The sequence below is a fragment of the Hypomesus nipponensis genome, chromosome 24 (genome assembly GCF_054491055.1).
Source record: "Hypomesus nipponensis isolate SF chromosome 24, ASM5449105v1, whole genome shotgun sequence".
In the NCBI taxonomy this organism is placed as follows: domain Eukaryota; kingdom Metazoa; phylum Chordata; class Actinopteri; order Osmeriformes; family Osmeridae; genus Hypomesus; species Hypomesus nipponensis.
Genome location: NC_140384.1, coordinates 7,704,192 through 7,725,000, shown reverse-complemented (window position 1 = coordinate 7,725,000; position 20,809 = coordinate 7,704,192). Strand labels below are relative to the sequence as shown.

The 20,809-nt window shown below is 54.2% G+C and overlaps 2 protein-coding genes across 2 annotated transcripts in view; one reads left to right on the top strand and one right to left on the bottom strand.

Annotated features, from left to right (window-relative positions):
* npc1l1 (NPC1-like 1) overlaps positions 1-2,477 on the top strand; it is an 11,739-nt gene extending 9,262 nt beyond the window's left edge. Inside the window, exons 18-21 of the mRNA XM_084690779.1 lie at positions 1-226; positions 796-909; positions 1,142-1,304; positions 1,594-2,477. The exon at positions 1-226 is cut by the window's left edge and continues 6 nt beyond it. Of these exons, the coding sequence (XP_084546905.1) occupies positions 1-226; positions 796-909; positions 1,142-1,304; positions 1,594-1,931 (841 nt within the window). The 3' untranslated portion in view covers positions 1,932-2,477. The remainder of the gene's footprint in view (positions 227-795; positions 910-1,141; positions 1,305-1,593) is intronic.
* A 472-nt stretch (positions 2,478-2,949) lies between these two features.
* rictora (RPTOR independent companion of MTOR, complex 2 a) lies at positions 2,950-20,621 on the bottom strand. The gene is given in 38 exon segments (XM_084690438.1): positions 2,950-4,398; positions 4,588-4,726; positions 4,954-5,077; positions 5,206-5,358; positions 5,464-5,667; positions 5,748-6,004; positions 7,258-7,832; positions 7,834-8,366; positions 8,643-8,875; positions 8,959-9,065; positions 9,326-9,418; positions 9,537-9,624; positions 9,760-9,869; positions 9,989-10,067; positions 11,223-11,299; positions 11,416-11,580; positions 11,729-11,855; positions 12,021-12,220; positions 12,317-12,452; positions 12,558-12,604; positions 12,868-12,969; positions 13,083-13,248; positions 13,448-13,548; positions 13,853-13,933; positions 14,387-14,453; positions 14,681-14,771; positions 15,008-15,095; positions 15,214-15,296; positions 15,429-15,496; positions 15,649-15,716; positions 16,214-16,383; positions 16,578-16,704; positions 17,189-17,252; positions 17,442-17,573; positions 17,760-17,824; positions 19,143-19,240; positions 20,371-20,418; positions 20,544-20,621. Coding segments are annotated over 38 exon segments (5,196 nt in total). The 5' UTR covers positions 20,593-20,621; the 3' UTR covers positions 2,950-4,317.
* Between the last annotated feature and the right edge of the window lie 188 nt (positions 20,622-20,809).

The window sequence follows — 20,809 nt, the reverse complement described above, 5'->3', positions numbered from 1 at the left end:
CTATGTCTTCTACGAGCAGTACCTGACCATCGTTCCCGAGGGCCTGTTCAACATCTCCCTGTGTCTGCTGCCCACCTTCGTGGTGTGCTGCCTCCTGCTGGGCATGGACCTGCGCTCCGGCCTGCTCAACCTGCTCACCATCGTCATGATCACCGTGGACACGGTGGGGGTCATGACCCTGTGGGGCATCGACTACAACGCCGTGGCGCTCATCAACCTGGTCACGGTGAGGGCGCAGCGCTTCCCCGTGGGGGCTTCGAGGCGTGGGCTGGGTGGATGACTGTCCTCTGGCTGGTCTAATGTGGAGGGTGTGCATACGGCCACTCCCTTCAGAAGAGCGTGTCTCCCACTGTCTTATCTCAGACGTCTCGTTATTCACTATCTACAGACGATACACTAGGTGTATAGCAGTTTCTCCACAGCTCAAAGGCTTTCCTGCCCACCCTTAAAGGCAACTGCTCATACTGACTGCCTGTCAAACTATGACACACTGGCATGGCCATATTGCAGACCAGGGGATAAGCCAAGGCTGTCATCCATTAAACATTTGGATGACAGCCAGACCTTTGACACAGATCCTCCAGTGTATCTTGACTCTAGACATGATGTCCTGACTTTCCCTCCCTCCCTCCCTCCCTCCCTCCCTCCCTCCCTCCCTCCCTCCCTCCCTCCCTCCCTCCCTCCCTCCCTCCCTCCCTCCCTCCCTCCCTCCCTCCCTCCCTCCCTCCCTCCCTCCCTCCCTCCCTCCCTCCCTCCCTCCCTCCCTCCCTCCTTCTCTCCCTCTCCCCTGTACAGGCTGTTGGGATCTCTGTAGAGTTTGTGTCTCACCTGACACGTTCCTTTGCGCTCAGCATCAAGCCCACGCAGATTGAGCGAGCCAAGGAAGCGGTCACCACCATGGGCAGTGCGGTCAGTACATAGAAAACAAGCATACCCCTATCCACACAGGCCTGGGTCAAGCATTATTCACAGACACAACGTAATAACTGGGATGCACTGGATTGAGCTTGTTTGACTGAAATGGAATTCAATCATACACACAATCTGGGCCCAAAAAAAACAAAAACTCCAGAGATTAGAGCCCAAGAATCAAACATCGTGCATTGAACATGTTTCATCAATCTCTATATTTTTTTGTCAGGTGTTTGCGGGCGTCGCCATGACGAACCTTCCCGGGATCGTGGTGCTGGCGTTCGCCAAGGCTCAGCTGATCAAGATCTTCTTCTTCCGTCTGAACCTGGTGATCACTCTGCTGGGCCTAGTCCATGGGCTCATCTTCCTGCCTGTGCTGCTCACATACTTTGGTGAGTGTTTGTGTCTGTGAATAGAGCAACAATTCAAAACTTTCAACTTGAGTGACATTGTTGTTAAGATTCCATTCTGCTAACCCCTCCCTCCCTCCCTCCCTCCCTCCCTCCCTCCCTCCCTCCCTCCCTCCCTCCCTCCCTCCCTCCCTCCCTCCCTCCCTCCCTCCCTCCCTCCCTCCCTCCCTCCCTCCCTCCCTCCCTCCCTCCCTCCCTCCCTCCCTCCCTCCCTCCCTCCCTCCCTCCCTCCCTCCCTCCCTCCCTCCCTCCCTCCCTCCCTCTCCTCCAGGTCCTGGGGTGAACAAGGCAGTCCTCCTCAAGTTACAGCAGGACAAAGCCCAGGCCTCCCAGGACCTGGATCACAGCAGCAATTACGTCTACGTGAACCAGAGCTTCCACAACCACGAGGCCCCCTCTGGCCCGGCTCCTCCAACCCCTCTGTCGCCCCCCTCCTTGGCCTCCCAGGACCTGAGCAGCAAGCTTGTCTACGAGGATCTGGAGCTGCGCAGCAAGAACGTCTATGAGGAACTGAGCTCCGAAAACACAGCACAACCACCCTCGCCCACCTCCGATCCCTCCGTAACCCCGGACACAAAAGCACAGGATTCGTTCGCTTCGAAGTTCTGAATCGTGTTGCAGGACCCACAGACTCTTTTAGTTTTTGTTTCTTAACACTCACATCAATATACCTCCATCGCCGTGGATACGGGGAAAGCCAGAGCGAGAACTGCAGTCAACGACCAATGACATTTTAGGACTGTTTATGAGTTCTGTACCAGGATCTTTATCTGTGGTTCTGGGGCACCCATCTTGATTGTTGAACTGTGGTAAAAAAAAAACGACACGCTACTGTGCAATATATTTCACAAACACTAAGGGGCGCTTTAGTAATAGAAATGACCGACAAATACGTTCAAAATGAGTCATTTTATACCAATTGAATAGTTTTGTGTTTGTTAAATATGTTTATTTAACGTGATTATTTTGTACACAGGAACGCAGATGTTTCATGTTGATGCTCAGGTGATGTTATTCCAGAGACAAGCGACACTCCAGTAGACAGGGTAGTCTTGCAAACTGCAGTATTGTTTTCCATGCCTGTAGTCATGTTTTAAATGTGGACTGAAAAATCCGTTGACGGAATATTAAAAGTGTATGTACCATGAGACTAAAGGCTACTGTATTCATTTAGCAGACGTTCTTATCCAAAACGACGTACCCCTTGGCCACACGCTCTCATCAACTTCACTGGGTCAGGGTTTACGTCTGTAGTAAACTGAGATCCCAGGTGGTCCCAGTTTAGAGCTATCTCCTGGTATCTTCATGTTTTAAGGGAGAAACACAATCTTCATTTTGGGTCAAAGAGCATCTGCTTAAGTCCATAACAGGGGCGTAGCCATAAAAATATTTTTGGGTAGGCCTAGAAAAATATGGATAGGCATCTTTTCAGTTTTTTTTTTTTTTACTTATTTACTTTGCGATGTGCAACTGGTGCATAATTTTTCGGAGATGTTTTTGTTCTTGGGTAGGCACAGGCGTACCAGTGGCTACGCCTGTACCTACGCCCCGGGTCCGTAAGCAGGGAGGAACACTGTGCCAACCCACAACCCTCTGCATTCATAGCACATTAAGACCTGAACAAAGGTTTGGGGCGTTTCATGATTTTAGTTTTATTAACAATGTATCCCTTTGATAGGATAGTATGTTTATTCAGGTCAACAATGCCAGAAAACATACTGTACACATTTTACAAAGGGCTTCACAATCAGTCAAAAAAAAAAAAAAAAAAAAAAAAAAAAACTTTAAATTATAATACACAGTCTCAAGGAAAAAATATAAATAACATTTTTTTCTTCTCTGCTTGCTCTTCGCGCCACTATGGTACAGATATGTAATAAATAGATCAAACGAGGCTTCATTCAGACCATCTATAAATCATTTCTCTACCAGTCCACTTGTGTAGCAGCATCATTGCAAAACTAGCCAATAGAAACAGAGCTTCCCTGTTTCCCTGGAAACCTTAAACCAATCCTTAAACTCATCATACCCATGAACACCCCCCACCCATCCCGCTCCTCCGATCTCAGCCAATGACAGAAAGCGATATTGCATTGTAGATCTCAACGAGCCAATTGAAATATCCACCGTTGCATGTGACAGGCTACCTATCGCGATATGAGTTCACTTAAAACAACTTAAGGTATACATGATGGAGAACTCGGATGATATGTTGTGATGAGAGAGGGTGGGGAGGGGGGGGGGAGTGAGGCCACAGACTGTCTCTGACGTGACACGAGTCCAGCTGAAGAGTGACGGTGCACAGGTGGGCAGGTGAGCTCCAGCGCTCCTCAGAGCAGGGTGATGTCCCCCTCTGAGCCACCTGCACACCGCTGACCCCCCTTACCCTCTCAAGTGAACCCAGGACCAGGACCCCGAGCTGGGGGAGGAGGGCCTCACCCCACCAGGGTGTGTGGTCCGGGGGGGGGGGGGGGAGAGCGTCCAGACTGGGGATGGACAAGCTGAGCTACCGCTGGGTGAGGGCAGTGCTTTGATCTGAGGCTGCAGAGATGTGTGTGTGAGGTGTGTGTGTGCGTGTGAGGGGGTGGGGTCCTGGTGTACACCCGCTAGGACCCTCTGTAGTGTTAACCGAGGATGGAGGGGAGGAATAGAATAGAGAGGGGGGGAGAGGATGAATAGAATAGAGGGGGGAGGAGGAGGAGGAGGAGGAGAGGATGAGGCCAGGACTATCTAGGGAGGACAGAAGAACATGTGGTTCCCAGTTCCTCACTGGGAACTCCTTCTCTAGGAGGAGAACACGCACGTTCTAAGTCTTTATTCAGCATGTGTTAGACCAGCATCATCTGTCTGTGGGTGTGTGTGTGTTTCTTTCGCTCAGGGCTCCACCAGAGTCCTCCCCTGGAGAGACGAAAGTATTTGGTCAGACTGCTCCCCTTGATGCTGATGGTGAGGATTAGGCGCGTTGAACATCCCCGTTCGGAGGAGGGGGGTGGGGTCAGGGCTCCGAGGGGGGGTCTGGCTCCACCTCCACTGGCTTTGGTGGCTGTGTAAGGATGGATTCTGCCTCCTCGTACATCTGAGAGCAGACAGGAAGTGACATCAGAAGGCGGGGGTCAAAGCCAGGGGGGGCAGAAAAGCTTGAAAGAGGATGGAGAGACAGAGAGAGAGAGACAGAGAGCGAAAGAGAGAGACAGAGAGAGAGAGACAGACAGAGAGAGGTGGTGAAAGACAGACAGCAGCAGGTAGAAAAAGCAGGCTCTCTCACGGGGGTGAAGTGGATATCCTGGAAGAGCTCCTGGATGAAGCGTCGTGAGGGCAGGCGGAACATGCAGTGAGCCAGCAGGTGGGACACCTCTGAGTACAGGCAGATGTCATCAAACGCATACGGGAACTTCTCCTTGATCCTGGACACACAGAGAGAGAGACGGACAGGGAGAGACAGAGAGAGACAGGGAGAGAGACGGACAGAGAGAGACAGGGAGACAGAGAGAGAGACGGACAGAGAGAGAGAGGGAGACAGAGAGAAAGACAGAGAGATAGAGACAGAGAGAGAACCGAGGTGTGAACTAACATGTTTGAACATACACTATGCCACATGAATAAGCTTCCTCCTGTAGTGTGTGTGTCTCACGTGAGCAGCCCAGTCTCGTGGCTCTTGGTCCCCACAGAGGAGCTGAGGTTGATGACCAGGCGCAGCACCTCCTTCCTCAGTAGGACGCGGCACGCCGGCGCGTCCTCCGGCACGCCCTTCCCTCCTGACGGACACACGCCACAGCCAATCAGGGGCAGCGCTCAACCCCCCCCTGGAAACGCCTCACAAGGCAGTGCGTACGCGTGTACATATACTGTGTGTGTGTGCGTGTGTGAGAGAGCGCGTCCTCACCCAGGAGGACGTGGTTGGGCGTGGGCGTGCTGCAGACGGAGCCCTGGGACGCGGCGGCGTCGCTGCACCCGGACGCCCCCGAGAACTTGGACTGGGGCATGACCTCCAGACGGTGCCCGCCGGGCCCCGCCCACGAGGAGAACTCCACAAAGTCTGGGGAACAGCGTCACGCCACCGTCAGGAGGAGGTGGACCGCACACACACCCCCACAGGGAGAGGAGAGGCCGTGTGTGTGTGTGTGTGTGTGTGTGAGCTCACCTGTCCGGGGGTGTGTGTTGCCGTGCGGAGGCGGTCTGGGGCGGCCCAGCACCAAGCCTCCCACGCAGTACAGACAGTTGTCCTCGGTGTGCTCCTGCAGACCCGTCTCGTCTGAGCCCGGGGCGCCGCTCTGGCCGTCGCTTCGGTTGGCCATGAGCTCCGAGATACTGAACTGCTGCTTCAGCAGGGGGAGGGGCGGCCGTTCTGGAGACAAACACACACACACGTTACCCTCACCTCTCACACGCACCGTTACAAGCACACCCGCGCGAGCTGGCGCTCACCGTCTGCGTCGCCAAACAGGAAGCTGTTCTTCTCCTCGGAGGAAGGGCTGGTGTTCTGCAGGAAGTAGGGCACCTCGCGGACGTGGAAGATGTGGTTGATGTCGACGGGCAGCGCCAGGCCCACGTAGTCGTCGCAGGAGCCGTAGGAGGCGGAGACCATGGAGCGCACTGAGGAGCAGCGCTGCAGGGACATGTGGCTGATGGGGCTCAGCAGGTCCTCCTTGTCCAGGGAGGCAAAGCTCAGGGCCTTCAGGAACCTGGGGGGAGGAGGGGGGAGGGGAGAGAGGTGAGTCAGGAAATGAGGGGGGAGGAGAGGAGAGTCAGGAAAGCAGGAGGGAGAAGATGAGAGAATGAGAGCGAGAAAAAGAGAGACGGACAAAAGGATTCGAGAGACAGACAGACAGACGCCATACAGCAGTTTAAACTACTTAGTCCTGGGTAATGAGTGATAACTCTACATCCACTGTTCTACAGGGACTAGCCCAGGACAGGGTGTCTGGGGTAGGAGGGGGCTAGGGGGGCTCTCTAGAGGGGGCTAGGGGGCCTCTCTAGAGGGGGCTAGGGGGGCTTTCTAGAGGGGGATGCACCCACCAAGGAAGCAGGGTGGAGGACCGCCTGCGATGTGAAGACAGAGGGGGCCCTGTGCTGACACTTGGACAGCTAACCCTCTTAGCTGACAACCTGGGTAATGAAGGGCTACTCTCTCACACACACACACACACACACATGGTCACACACAGATTAGTGAATATGTTTGCTTAAACTCCATAACACCATACAACGGTATAGTCTACCTTGGCCTGGTTTAGGAGTCCTAATTCTAGACTCACTGTTCTAAAGGGACTAACCCAGGACAGGCTAATCAGGCACAGGTGACTCTGAGGGGAGAGGGGGGGGGGGTGTAATGGGAGCAAGAGTGTACAGGGCTGCTGTTCTAGAACCTCCTACAACATTCTGCCGCTATAGAACCTTCAAGAGAATTCCAGGCAGTTCTAATCTAAGCATCACCAAGGTTACATTGTCAGTATCTAGGCTGGGAGGGCGGAGGGGGGGCTGTCTAGAGGGGGCAAGGGGGCTCTCTAGAGGGGCCTAGGGGGGCTGTCTAGAGGGGGCTAGGGGGGCTGCACCCACCGAGGGAGCAGGGCGGATGACAGCCTGCGATATGAAGACAGAGGGGGCCCTGTGCTGACACTTGGACAGCTAACCCTCTTAGCTGACAACCTGGGTAATGAAGGGCTACTCTCACACACACACACACACACACACACACACACAGTCACACACACACACACAAGGATGAAATGTAAACGGTTAGGGAGAATCAGAACAGCATGGATGCAGACACGCACAGAGACACGGAAAAGAAGACCAGACACAGAGAAACGTGCGAGGAGGGCAGCAGATGCAGCAGATGCAGCCCACGACCGCGACACCCCGCAAACCTCCGATCCCCCGAGAAACCTTCCCTCTCGTCAGGATCCAAACCTGACAGAACCAGCGCGAGCCGTACCTGCGCGGGGTGATCCTGGAGTCCAGGCTGCCCGTCTTCATGGTGATGGTGTCGGCGAACAGGACGTCCTTGGCGGGCGAGGCGAGCGCCTCGCTGTGGGAGAGCGAGGGGTGGATCCTCTGCTGCTGCAGCCGGCGCAGCGTGGCGTAGCCCAGGGCGTCCCGCGGGCTGGTGTACATGAAGCTGCAGTCCGCCAGGCTCTTGATGGCGCCCACCGAGGGAGACTTGAGGGACTGGGCGCGGCGGGGGAGGGTGTGGGAGGAGCCGGGGGGCACCAGGGAGACGGAGCTGGACTTGGAGAGGGGGATGTGGTTGGCGTGGGGCGCGGCGGGCGGGGTGGTGGCGGCGGCGAGGGGGTAGAGGGTCTTGGCGGCGCGGGCGGAGACGACGGTGTTGAGGCTGATGCAGTCGGAGGAGTCGGGCTCGGGGTCGGGCTGGTCGGGGTTGCCGGCCGTCTCGCGGGAAGGCGAGGAGCTCATGGAGCTAATGCCGCTGGTGGTGGTGTCCGTGTTGAAGCTCTGGCTGCGGCTCTTGAACTGGGTCCCGCCCCCTCCTCCTCCTCCTCCCCCCTCCCCCTACCCCGCCTCCGGACGACGATGACCCCCCGTCCCCCCCCGCCAGACGCTCCCGGCTGCTCTGCTCCCTCTCTCTCCCGGGGGGCTCCCCGGCGGTCCCCGGGCCCCCCTCCCCTCCCAGGCCCGGCGTGGAGCCCCCGGCCCGCGCCAGCTGCTCCTCAGAGCCGATGAAGGAGGTCTCCAGGCTGACCGTGGGGCTCCGGGGCAGGCCCCCCCTGCCGTTGAACACGGGGCTGAACACATCCGGCCCACCGGAGTACATGGAGGGCTCCGTCACCGTCCTGGTCCTCCGCATCCCCCCGAGCTTGAGCTCTGTGGGGGTGCGGGGGCCGGCGGGGGCCTTGGGGTCGCTGGTGGAGCGCTGCTTCTTGCTGGGGAGGGACAGGGAGTTGAGGAAGCGGCTGCGGACGAAGCGCGTGGACGCCAGGATGGTGAACGGGCTGCGGTCCTTCGCCGGCTTGGTGCACAGCGAGGGCGACGTGTCCTCTGATTGGTCCAGCACGTCCAGCTTGTCGTCATCCAGGATGTACATGCCTGAGGGCCATACAGGTGACGTCATGGATGAATGCCGTGTTGGGCAGCACACATAGGACAACATCGTTTCAGCACGGAACATGTATTCTTTTACACAGAAAAAAGGACACACAGTTCATACACATTCTAAAACAGAAAGTCAAAACCCAGCGAGTAGATGTTCTAGAACCTATTCTAAACGCAAAGCGTGTTCTAGAACTAACATGCCACAGCACGAAAGGGCCAAACGTGCGGTCACACCCCCCCCCCGGGGCGGGGTCACATGTCCCAACTCACTGGGCTGTGATTCGCTCTCAGAGTTGTGTCTGGAGCTGGTGGACTCGGAGTAGAGGCTGAGGCTGCTGGGCACGGAGGTGAGCTCCGAGGCCAGCTGGGGGTCCAGGGCCTCGTCCGGGGTGACGGGCCACATGGTGCGCCGGCTGTGCCGCACGGCGTCCCAGCCGTACTGCTTGAGCAGCTCACAGCCCTGCCGCGTCCGCGAGATCACCCCCAGCACGTACACACACGTCCTGGAGAGAGGGAGGGAGGTCAACACTGGGGCCAGCTGTGTGTGTGTGTGTGTGTGTGTGTGTGTGTCAGCGTGGCGTCTTACCCCCGTACGGACAGCACCTCACAGTGCAGAGCCAGCCCCAGGATGTCAGGTATCACGTTCTCCTCCTGTAGCAGGTTCAGACCCCAGTTGGAGGAGCCGATGTTGCCCTGCAGGAACACACACACACACACACGTCATAACACTGTCCCATGATCAAAGCAAGTGCCTAATAGTATTGATGAACTCATAGTTTCATGTGTGGATCTCTGTGTGGATGTATGGATCTCTGTGTGGATCTCTGTGTGGATGTATGGATCTCTGTGTGGATGTATGGATCTCTGTGTGGATGTATGGATCTCTGTGTGGATCTCTGTGTGGATGTATGGATCTCTGTGTGGATGTATGGAGGGTGAGAGGGGCCACTCACCAGTGCCCAGAGGGCGGCCTTCAGCAGCTTGATCCCCTCCCAGGTGTCCAGCATCGGGGAGCGGACCGTGTAGCTGAGGTCTGGAACCACATTCTGGAGGGGGGAGAGAGAGCGAGACAGAGAGGAAGTGAGGTGTAGGAACACAGAACTACACTAGGGTGTCTGTGCTAGCAGCCTGCTACCTGTCTGAGCAGCACCTCCCTGCAGTTACCTGGGACTCCAGCAGGTGGCAGCCTGTCTTGTCATGGACCAGCTGACCGTACAAGTGGACAGGAAGATACACATTTGGTCTCTGTAACCTGGAAACAAAACACAAGATCGGGAAATCTCAACGTGTCCAGCGATAGTCCGAATCGCCCTCCCCGCCTGTATCCACCCTCTGCTACACCAGTTCCTCCTCTGTCAACCCTGCGCACACACACACACACACACACCTTTGGTTGCTGCGGCGTACATAGTTGTCTCCGTCCACAGGTTTACGGTAGGTGGTGAGGGCCTCATTCAGCTGCTCCTCTATCAGGTCCACATACTTCAGGTTATACTCCTGTACAGGACACACACACACACACGCGGTTAGCAGAGGTACACACTCTCACACGTGATCTGTGCCAAGCCCAGAGAACCGGGACAGGGAGGAGGGGAAGGAGGAGGGAGATGGATGACCTTTTGCCATTTGTCCAGCTGCTTGTTGACGTAGCCCCTCTCGTTGAGGTAGGAGAAACCCTTAGGAATGGACAGGAACCTGGAGGACCACACCACAACGTCAGGCTGTGTGTGAGGTGTGTGTGGTGTGTGTGAGATGTGGTGCAGAGTGGCGTGTGAGGTGTGAGGTGCAGAGCGGTGTGTGAGGTGTGAGGTGCAGAGTGGTGTGTGAGGTGTGAGGTGCAGAGTGGTGTGTGAGGTGTGAGGTGCAGAGTGGTGTGTGAGGTGTGAGGTGCAGAGTGGTGTGTGAGGTGTGAGGTGCAGAGTGGTGTGTAAGGTGTGAGGTGCAGAGTGGTGTGTGAGGTGTGAGGTGCAGAGTGGTGTGTGAGGTGTGTGAGGTGCAGAGCGGTGTGTGAGGTGTGTGAGGTGCAAAGCGGTGTGTGAGGTGTCAGGTGCAGAGCGGTGTATGAGGTGTGAGGTACAAAGTGGTGTGTGAGGTGTGTGAGGTGCAGAGTGGTGTATGAGGTGTGAGGTGCAGAGCGGTGTGTGAGGTGTGAGGTGCAGAGCGGTGTGTGAGGTGCAGAGCGGTGTGTGAGGTGTGAGGTGCAGAGCGGTGTGTGAGGTGTGAGGTGCAGAGTGGTGTGTGAGGTGTGAGGTGCAGAGTGGTGTGTGAGGTGTGAGGTGCAGAGTGGTGTGTGAGGTGTGAGGTGCAGAGTGGTGTGTGAGGTGTGAGGTGCAGAGCGGTGTGTGAGGTGTGAGGTGCAGAGTGGTGTGTGAGGTGTGAGGTGCAGAGTGGTGTGTGAGGTGTGAGGTGCAGAGTGGTGTGTGAGGTGTGAGGTGCAGAGCGGTGTGTGAGGTGTGAGGTGCAGAGTGGTGTGTGAGGTGCAGAGTGGTGTGTGAGGTGCAGAGTGGTGTGTGAGGTGTGAGGTGCAGAGTGGTGTATGAGGTGTAAGGTGCAGAGTGGTGTATGAGGTGTGAGGTGCAGAGCGGTGTGTGAGGTGTGAGGTGCAGAGCGGTGTGTGAGGTGCAGAGTGGTGTGTGAGGTGCAGAGTGGTGTGTGAGGTGTGAGGTGCAGAGTGGTGTGTGAGGTGTGTGAGGTGCAGAGCGGTGTGTGAAGTGTGTGAGGTGCAGAGCGGTGTGTGAGGTGTGTGAGGTGCAGAGCGGTGTGTGAGGTGTCAGGTGCAGAGCGGTGTGTGAGGTGTGAGGTGCAGAGTGGTGTGTGAGGTGTGAGGTGCAGAGTGGTGTGCGTCCTGACCTGAGCAGCAGCAGCAGTCCCTTGTCTCCCAGGTGGGACAGGGCAGGTTTGAGCTGGATCAGAGCGTGGAGGTTGGCCTTGGGGGACAGAACAACAAAACACACCATCAGGGACACACACACACACACAAGCCGGGTCCTGGAGTGTGTATCAGTGTGTGTCAGTGTGTGTGTGTGTGTGCACTGTGTCCTACCTTGTCCTCGCAGGCCTCGTCCAGTATGTCCAAAGCCTCCATGCTCACAGCCTTGCTGTGGTCGTGCAGCTGCGTGGCCAGCAGCTCCATGCCCCAGCTGCTGAAGAACTCCACCCCAGCACGCAGCAGCACACGCAGGTGCTTGGTGGCATACAGCCTGCACACCTGCTCACAGAGGGGGGAGGAGTAAGAGTGGAAGAGGAGGAGGGTTAGACATGGAGACAAGTCGAAACGTTGTTTTTTTTTTTTGTATGGAAGTGGTGACGTGTGTGTGTGTGTGTGTGTGTGTGTGTGTGCGGTCGGTCAATCTCACGTCCGTGGCAGCGGTGAGGGTCTTGGAGAGGATGACTCTGGCCAGGCCGTCTCGGCTGTAGTCCAGCGTGGTCACGGCCAGTTTCAACACGGCATCCTGGTTCTTCACTGTGCACAGGGTCAACAGGCTGGTGGGTGGGGGGGAGGAGGGTGGAGGGGGAAGGGAGGGAGGGAGAAGAGAAGAGAGAGGGTCACACAACAGTAGGATATCCCACATCTCCTTCTCCTCCTCGGGGTCAGACACTGTGGCGTGTGAAAGCGTCCCGGGGTCAGAGGTCAGGGGTCAGACTCACCACTGGAACAGGCTGCACTTCTCCAGCAGCTTGACGCCCTGCGGGTGGGAGGAGAGCGAGCCCAGGAACAGGAAGTAGTGCTGGCTGAGGGTGGTGAGCAGCCCGTTGCTCTGGAGACTGCGCTCGGGCTTCAGACCTGAGGACGAGGACAGCCAGGACACCATGTCCTTCACCAGCTCCTCCAGGTACGCCTGGCCGTCCTGAAGGGGGATGGGGGAGGTGGTGGGGTCTGTGGGTTTGTGTCTGAAGGTGTGAGTGTCATTGTGTGTTAGTGTGTGTGTGTGTGTCTCCCTCACCTCCTCAGACTCCAGGAGGAACTCGACAAACTGACAGCCCACCACGGTGAGCTGTCGGGCCTTGGGGTGGTCCAGCTCCAGGCTGGCGTACAGCTTGCTGCTGGGCTTGTAGAAGTACAGGAGCCTCCTCACGAACCTGGAGCACACACAGACAGACAGACAGACAGGGTCAGAGGGGGGCTCAGCAGAGACAGTGTGGTCTCAGTGGAAGGTTTGGCTGACTGGAGAGAGAGAGTCTTACTTGTGCATCTGCTCATCCTTGTTGTTCCTGAGGTTGACATTAGGCCACTGGAAGGAACAGAGACGGCACACGTCACACCCACAGCAAACGACAGGGGAAGCACACCGTCACACACACAGCAAACGACAGGGGAAGCACACCGTCACACCCACAGCAAACGACAGGGGAAGCACACCGTCACACCCACAGCAAACGACAGGGGAAGCACACCGTCACACCCACAGCAAACGACAGGGGAAGCACACCGTCACACACACACGCACACACACACACACACACACACACAAACACACACAAACACGCGCGTCACCTTGAGGATGGTAGCGATGAGCAGCCAGTTCCATTCTAGGTTCTGCTTGTGGTTCAGGATGTGACTGTCCCTTAGATTCATCATCAGTGCTTCCTCAGTGTCCTAAAACACACACACACACACGCACACGCACACACACACACACAAATACACTTGAGTACTGTCCTAGAATGTATATTAATTCTGTCTATTTATACTGCGTGTGTGTGTCCTACCTTGATGGCGTAGATGTCCCTGGGGGCTCGTGTGTGGGACTCCCTGCGGTTGTGTACCGTGACAGACTTGCGTATGATGTGGTCCAGGTAGAGGCTGTGAGGCCTCAGGCCACGCCTCTTCCTCTCATGGAAGCGCTTCAGGTGGTTCACCGCTCCGCTCGCCCGACTGGAGACCGCACATCCCACAAGCACATGTTCAAGATGGGGGAGGTGTGTGTGCTGCGAGTGTGTGTGTGTGTGTGTGCAGTGAGTGTCTGTGTGTAAACAGTGTTTGTGTGTGTGTGTGTATTCAGAGTGGGTAGGTATGTATGTGTACAGTGTGTGTGTGTGTGTTCAGTGTGCGTTCAGTGTGTGTGCGTACTCACAGGCGTTTCTCCTGAGGGATATCGAAGGAGGCGGCCATGTTGATGAGGGTGGGGAGGCAGTGCAAGTGGTGACTGTGAGAGTGAGGGAGGATAGTGTTGGCCTGAGGAGACATGGAGAGGAGGAGGGGGGAGGCGGGTGAGGGGGAGGAGGAGGCGGGTGAGGAGGAGGAGGAGGGGGGAGGAAGGGGGGAGAGGGATGAGGAATATCACAAGGGAGGAGGAGAGGGGGAATAAACTTTACCACGGTTACAGAAACACTACACTTATAAAATAATTTGCCATATCAAAGTGTTGTATCTCAGACAAGCGGTGTGTGTGCGTGTAGTGTGATGCGGGTGCATGTGTGTGTGTGATTGTAGTGTGATGCTTGTGCATGTGTGTGTGTGCGAGTGTGTGTTGTGTTACCATGTGCAAAAGTTCCCCCAGCAGGATGGTGGCTCTCACTGACAGCTGTTCCTCACTACTGGTCACCACCTCAACCAGACCCTGGAGAGCGAGATAGAGAGTGAGAGATAGAGACAGCGAGATAGAGAGAGCGAGATAGAGAGAGCGAGATAGAGAGAGCGAGATAGAGAGAGCGAGATAGAGAGAGCGAGATAGAGAGAGCGAGATAGAGAGAGCGAGATAGAGAGAGCGAGATAGAGAGAGCGAGATAGAGAGAGCGAGATAGAGAGAGCGAGATAGAGAGAGCGAGATAGAGAGAGCGAGATAGAGAGAGCGAGATAGAGAGAGCGAGATAGAAAGAGCGAGATAGAGAGAGCGAGATAGAGAGCGAGATAGAGAGCGAGATAGAGAGCGAGATAGAGAGTGAGAGATGGCCGATAACAGAAAAGAGAGACAGAGTTGGGGTTTAGATCTGAAGCCCCACACACACACACACACACACACACACACACACACATACTCGTGGCCAGCAGTAGGGACTGGGTGTGTGCTCACCTCCAGGACTCCGCTGGAGATGAAGGCAGAGAGGACCAGAGCCAGGTAGTTATCCATCAGGTCCGGTCTGAAACACAGCACGACTCACTCAGCTCAACACAGGCTTCTGACTGGACAGCTACTGTCGTCTCTATGACAGTTACGAAGGTAGTACGCTAGTCCTTAGTCCGGTATGTGTAATGTGGGTTGTGTTCTATCTAGGCTGTGTGACTTGGGTGTGTTTGGGTTCTACGTGTGTGGGTTCCTTCTGGTTCCTTGTCGTGTGGTTCTGTGTCTGGGAATGTTGTCCCTCACCTCGAGCGTGCTCTGTGGGGAAGAAGAACTTTGGCTTCTGCAGCTACGAAGCCATCCGACAGCCTCCAGTTGTCCTGGAACCTGCTAGGGTCTGGAGGACGGATCACAAATCAGTATATTCCACATACAGGTCAATTCTAACCCTAACAACAAAAAATGCTAACAATTAACAATGCTATTAATAATAACAGTGATAAAAGTGCTATCGATGCTAACAGTGATAACAGTGCTATCAATAATAACAGTTCTATCGATGCTAACAGTGCTATCGATGCTAACAGTGCTATCGATGCTAACAGTGCTAGGAAGCCGGTTGTGTTCTCTCACCAACGCTGAGGAGAGCCTCTGTGAAGTCCGGTGTTGCTAAGGGAACGGGGAGCCTGAAGATCTCATACAACACCTCCAGGAGGCTCTTCTGCAGGTATCAAGGTAAAGAACATCAGAGAAACACATTAACGACCTTCTAAGCAATGTTCTCCACGTACAACGCCATTAAAATAGTAATAGTTTCCCTCATATTCAGCTGTACCCACCCGCACTTCCATGTTCGGTATACAGAGTAGGCCAATCAGAGACTGGATTCCAGAGTTGCCAACTTTGCACAGGTTGATAATACCTGGACGGACAGGAGAACAGGACATTGTTAACACTAGCATTACTCGCATAGGAACCCAGATAAGGAGGTTATTCAGTAAATAACAAACATGTTAAAGCATAAACCTGAGGAGAACAGGGCTGTGAGGCCTACCTGACCAGGAGCGAAAAGCTGCTACTATGGCCATCCTGCTAGACAGGAAACGAGCCTCTCTATCCTCCCTGGAGACACACACACACGCACAATAAATATGACACCAACCATGGGAACAGTCCTTTCAGAAAAGGTAACACACACACACACACACACACACACACACACACACACACACACACACACACACACACACACACACACACACACACACACTTACTTGAGCTGGCCCTCAGCAGTGTCAGCGTTGTGCCTGTAGTGGAAGTCAGTGAAAGGTGCCAGGATTTGCTGAGGACAGAAACACAGAGAAAACAGATGACTAGCCAGTCCTTCTGAAGGTCATTCAAGCCTTAACACACATTGCTGTACCTTGATCCACTACTCCACCACAGCCTCACCCCCCACCTCCATCCACCTACCCCTAAACCCCCCATCCCTCCACACACCCCCCCCCTTCTCCTTCTGCCCCCGCTGCTCCCCGTGCCAGAGGCACGAGCATCAGCCTCCAAACAGGAAGTGTTAGGAGGGTGGAGACAAGAGAGGGCTCTGAGAGCGAGCCAGGCACACAGGCAGGCTCTGTAAGGGTGATGAGACCTCTCCCTCTAATCTCCATGGAAACCAGAGGCAACCTGCGGCTAATCCCTGACTGGGACGACACGGCTGTCACCGCGCTGCTAAGACTTCCTCTATGACGGTGTGTGTTTGCCTATGTGGTGTGTGTTTATGCGTGCTTGCCTGTGTGTCTACCTGTGTGTGTGTGTGTGTGTGTGCGCGGTAGGGCCTACCTCCAGCTCCACGTCCACCCGGACATACTGGCGCGTGTGTGGGTGGTTGAGGAGGTGCAGGATGGTGGTGATGAGGGCCTCGTTGATGCGGCTCAGCTGGCAGTCGATGACGCCCTTCAGGATGGTGCTGAGGCCGCCTCTCCTCGCCACCACCTCCGGGTTCTTCAGCGCTGGGGGGGGGAGGTGGGAAGTCGTGCTATTACTCAGAAGGTTGCCAGTTCGATTTCCGGCCGTGCCAAATGACGTTGTGTCCTTGGGCAAGGCACTTCACCCTGCTTGCCTCAGGGGGGAATGTCCCTGTACTTACTGTAAGTCGCTCTGGATAAGAGCGTCTGCTAAATGACTACATGTAAATGTGACCTACCCAGCTCACAGACGATGGCGATGGCGGCTCGGACCATGCGGTCTCTCTCCTGCAGGCCGTCCGTTCCCACGGCGATGAGGGAGTTGGCGATGGAGCTGGGGAACAGCAGGGCGTTCACCGTGATCATCTGAAACCGGGGGGGGGGGGGGTGAAAGGAAAGGAGGATTGTGAATCGAGACCTTCAGTTTGCACTGTGAATGCAGTTCCCCCTTCCACTGGTGCTGAAACTGTGCGTCTAAGAAAAATGACATAGCTCAGATAGATAATGCAGACGTTGTTTAGGCCTCGGGTCATTTCCTGCCACTTGAGCCTGTGTGTTTGTGTGTGTGCTGGCGTTTTACAGTAAATTACACAGGAAGCTATAAATACCCTGGCCTGCAGACGTTTGCAAAAGGTCTGCATACTCACACATCCACTGCTCAATGCACACACCATGCATTTGCACAATCACACAGTGGATTACTCTACAAGCTATCAAACTCTCACACCAACACACATGACCAATCGCACCCTGAAGCAACCAGCCAGTGACCATTCACCCCATGACCAATCAGATTCTCGCACCGAGACGCAGCAGCCAATCCCAGCACGGTTCGAGGCGGCCATCTTACCTTGCGGACCAGTCTGAGGGCCTGGGTCCTCTCCCCCTCGTTGCTCTGTTGGATGTCGATGCACCTGGACGCGGCAACACACACAGGAGAAACAGCTTGACGCTCTGCTACACACATCCTTCTGGTTCAGCTCTTTTTACAGTGCTTTCAGTTGGTGTTCAACAGTTGAATAAATCGACTGATTTAAAAAAGTTTGTTTTGTTTGAACTCCGGCGGCCAGCCAGCCAGGCTGGGCGGGGGCGAGGGCTCTCACCTAGCGACCAGGTAGTCGACCTGCAGACGGAGGACCTTGTGCAGGACGTCGGTGTCTCTGATGAGGTAGCGCAGCGCCCGCAGACCAGCAGCACGCACCTCCTTGGCCTCGTTCAGCAGGGCCAGACGCAGGCTACACACACAAACCACACGCAGACAACACAAACCAATCACACACACACACACACACACAAGGACACACACCAGAAAAACACACACCCACAGATTATACCCAGGCTGGAACATTGGAAAGACACCAGTGTTGCCCAATGGACAAAAACACAAGGTACAGTGTGGACATATGAAGGAGATTACTTACCAGATAATAATTTCTTCATATGTAAACCCAAACTTCTCCTCACTGTGGCCTATACTGCCCAGCAGCTACAGAGAGAGAGAGAGAGAGAGAGAGAGAGAGAGAGAGAGAGAGAGAGAGAGAGGAAGAGAGCGGTAAAGAGAGGGTGAGAAAGAAAGGGTGAGAGAGAAAGGGTGAGAGAGTGAATCGGCGAGGCGGGCAGGGTGACATAGTGATACAGCCCAAAATAAGAGGATTATGTTTCTGGTAGCCTATTCAATTTACAGAGGAATTAAAGAGTGTGTGAGTTCATTCATGGCATGTGTGGTCATGCGATGAATCTGCGGTAGATAAAATGTTGAACTTTAAGACAAGCTCCAGGGCTGACACTGATCCTACAGCTCAGCTCCTCCACTGTGAACACCAGGAGAGAGGGAGGAGAGGGAGAGGCGGGTGACGTGTTAAGGGGGGGGAGAGAGAGAGAGATGGGGCGGTGTCTGTGGGGTGAAGGTGGGGAGGAGGTTGGAGGGTGTTGGGGGTACGGTGAAATTGAAGTCTAACAGTTAGAACTAGTGATGATGTCAGAGGCCTGGCAGGCAGTGATCGGGAGGGAAGGAGGAGGAGGGGGGGGGGGGCATGTGACACAGGGATTAGGTCACCCTGTCCTGGAATCCATAAAAGGAGTCACAGGCCTCTCACAGACACGTATACACACACACACACACACCCTGAGTCTTGGGTCAGTGGTAAACAGGAGTCAGGTGTACACACACACAGCTAGAGCCCTTTTGCAGTTCAGATCTTGCTAATTACGCCCATAACAAGAGGAAGATATGGATGGCACCTGATCGGAGGCCAAGAAGACCCATCACCTAGAGCCTGCCTATCTCCTAGACAACTGGATCGAAGGCAGTGACCTGGCAAGTACACTTGCCAATCTCAACAACACCACAATGGGCCGTGCCCATGGATCAAAACAAACACTCTCTGGGACTGAGACGACTTCCAGGCAGCCCGGAGAGAAGGAGACACTCCCTGCCTCTGTTTTCAAAAGAACAACCACAAGCGGATGCTGCAACTCTCCAGTTTCAGAGTGCTGTCAAGGCACATCAGGTCACACAACGCTTCCCCTCGTGTCCGTGGATCTCATTACACTCACTGTCGGCATCACAATGACAGCTAGCTAGCTCCAGCACCCAGGAGGAGAGAGGAGAGGCAGGAAGAGAGAGGAAGGGGAGAAGAGACAGGAGAGGAGGGGAGGCCAGCTACGCCGTGATGCTTTTCTCTCTACAGTGTTAAAGGTGTGATTTATTGTCAAACTACAAACCAGCGCCAATGTATTATGATTGACTTCAATGAGGCTGGCCCAAATATTTCCATAATTATTAGAGGATGAATGATCGTTACCTTAATGAAGTTGTTCAGGTGCCCAAGCTTTCGCATATTACTGACTCCATGAGGCTTAGCCACATTTTGAAGGATTTCCCGTAGGTTATCTGAAGGTTCTGGAGAAGAAAAAAAAGAAATTATTTAAAAATATATATTTATACACAATGTAACCATCAGAAAGTACCATAGTATTTACAAAACATTTGCCAGTGAACTGCTATGGGTGGCTTGTTGTGACAGGAACCCGTTTCAGCTGGTCACAGACCGTGTGTACAGCAAACACCACGAACATTTTCAAAACAAGTTGTGTTCAGTCACAGGGAAAATGAGGAAGTTCTTACACAGCTCTGTAGTGCATCGTTTTAACAGAGGGTAAAGGTGAGAGGAGTCAGGATATTATATAAACGAAAACTAAACCGCTTCGATACATTAAGCTTCTCTTATGTCACATCTACCTGCAGTTACATACAGTACATTTACGATGGAGATTGGCAGGGTATTATGTTCATGATACTGATGAGTGCATTGAGAGTATTCGTTCTGCTCAGTGATGCTGAAAACATTTTATTCACAGATCGAAGACAAGATCTGCCTGCGAGCAGGAAAGTTATATGGGTGATTAGCGATCGATTACTGAACGGAGGCGTGGTCGCCTGGAATTCGATCAGTGCAAAAACATCCCGTGCGTTCAGTGTTCAGCCACCACAGTGGCTAGATGCAGCTAGCTGGCTAACGAAAGACAAACAAACCTATAGCGTAATTAGCTTGCACTAGCTAGCTGCAGGCAGCCTACATTGAGGCTGCAATTCAAAGACTGGCCGTTCTCTCTGTGTGTGGCTAACACCGAAGTTAGCAAGCTAACCTTTTCTCCTCGGTGCCAACCGTAACATGTCTTCTACCCACTAGACCCCCTCGAATGCATGTTAAAATCGGCTTGACGACTGGTTAACCAACCCACTTGCTAATCAAAACAACAGAGAGCGCCGCCGCCGTCACCATGGCTGGATTAGTTCAGCTAGTGGCAGCTTTTCTAGTAGCTGGTTAGCTAGCTAGCTACGCCTCTTTGCTGGCTCAGATGATAAACAAGATGACTAACTGTATATCAATTGTATCTGGCTGCTAACAGCTATATACAGAGTTTCTCTATGCTATGTCATAAACACTCGTCATCCTTATCCCTATTCATCCACATCTTTTCTGAAGAATAAAAGGTTTCACTCCCTGGACCCCTGTTTGCCCTGCTTACCTCTGGTCAGATCGAGCGGTACGTTCTCCTCGCCGCTGTCATTCCGACCTGTCAAAGCAGAACGCCAGGTTGATTGACAAAAAACACACTATGCTCACCAGAAACTAGAGAAGATATTTAACACGAATCTCAAGTTCATAGGCCAGAGGTCAAAGTGAGTTTCTCAGGCTTACCTCGCATCCGAAGACTTCGGATCGGACGGCCGCGGATGCTGACCGCCATGTTTCCAGGAACATACACAACACCGGAAACTTCGCAATTACTCGCGAGAAGGTGGGAAGTGAGACTTCGTGCAAATGTTCTGGGGTCAGTCGGAAAAATAAATCTAGTCGCGGTATCGAAACAAAACCGATCTACAACCAGTGTCTATGGTATTTCTGAATTTCAGCGTCCCTTGCCTTATTTGGTTCAAATATGGGTTGAAGGGCTTGGTATGCTT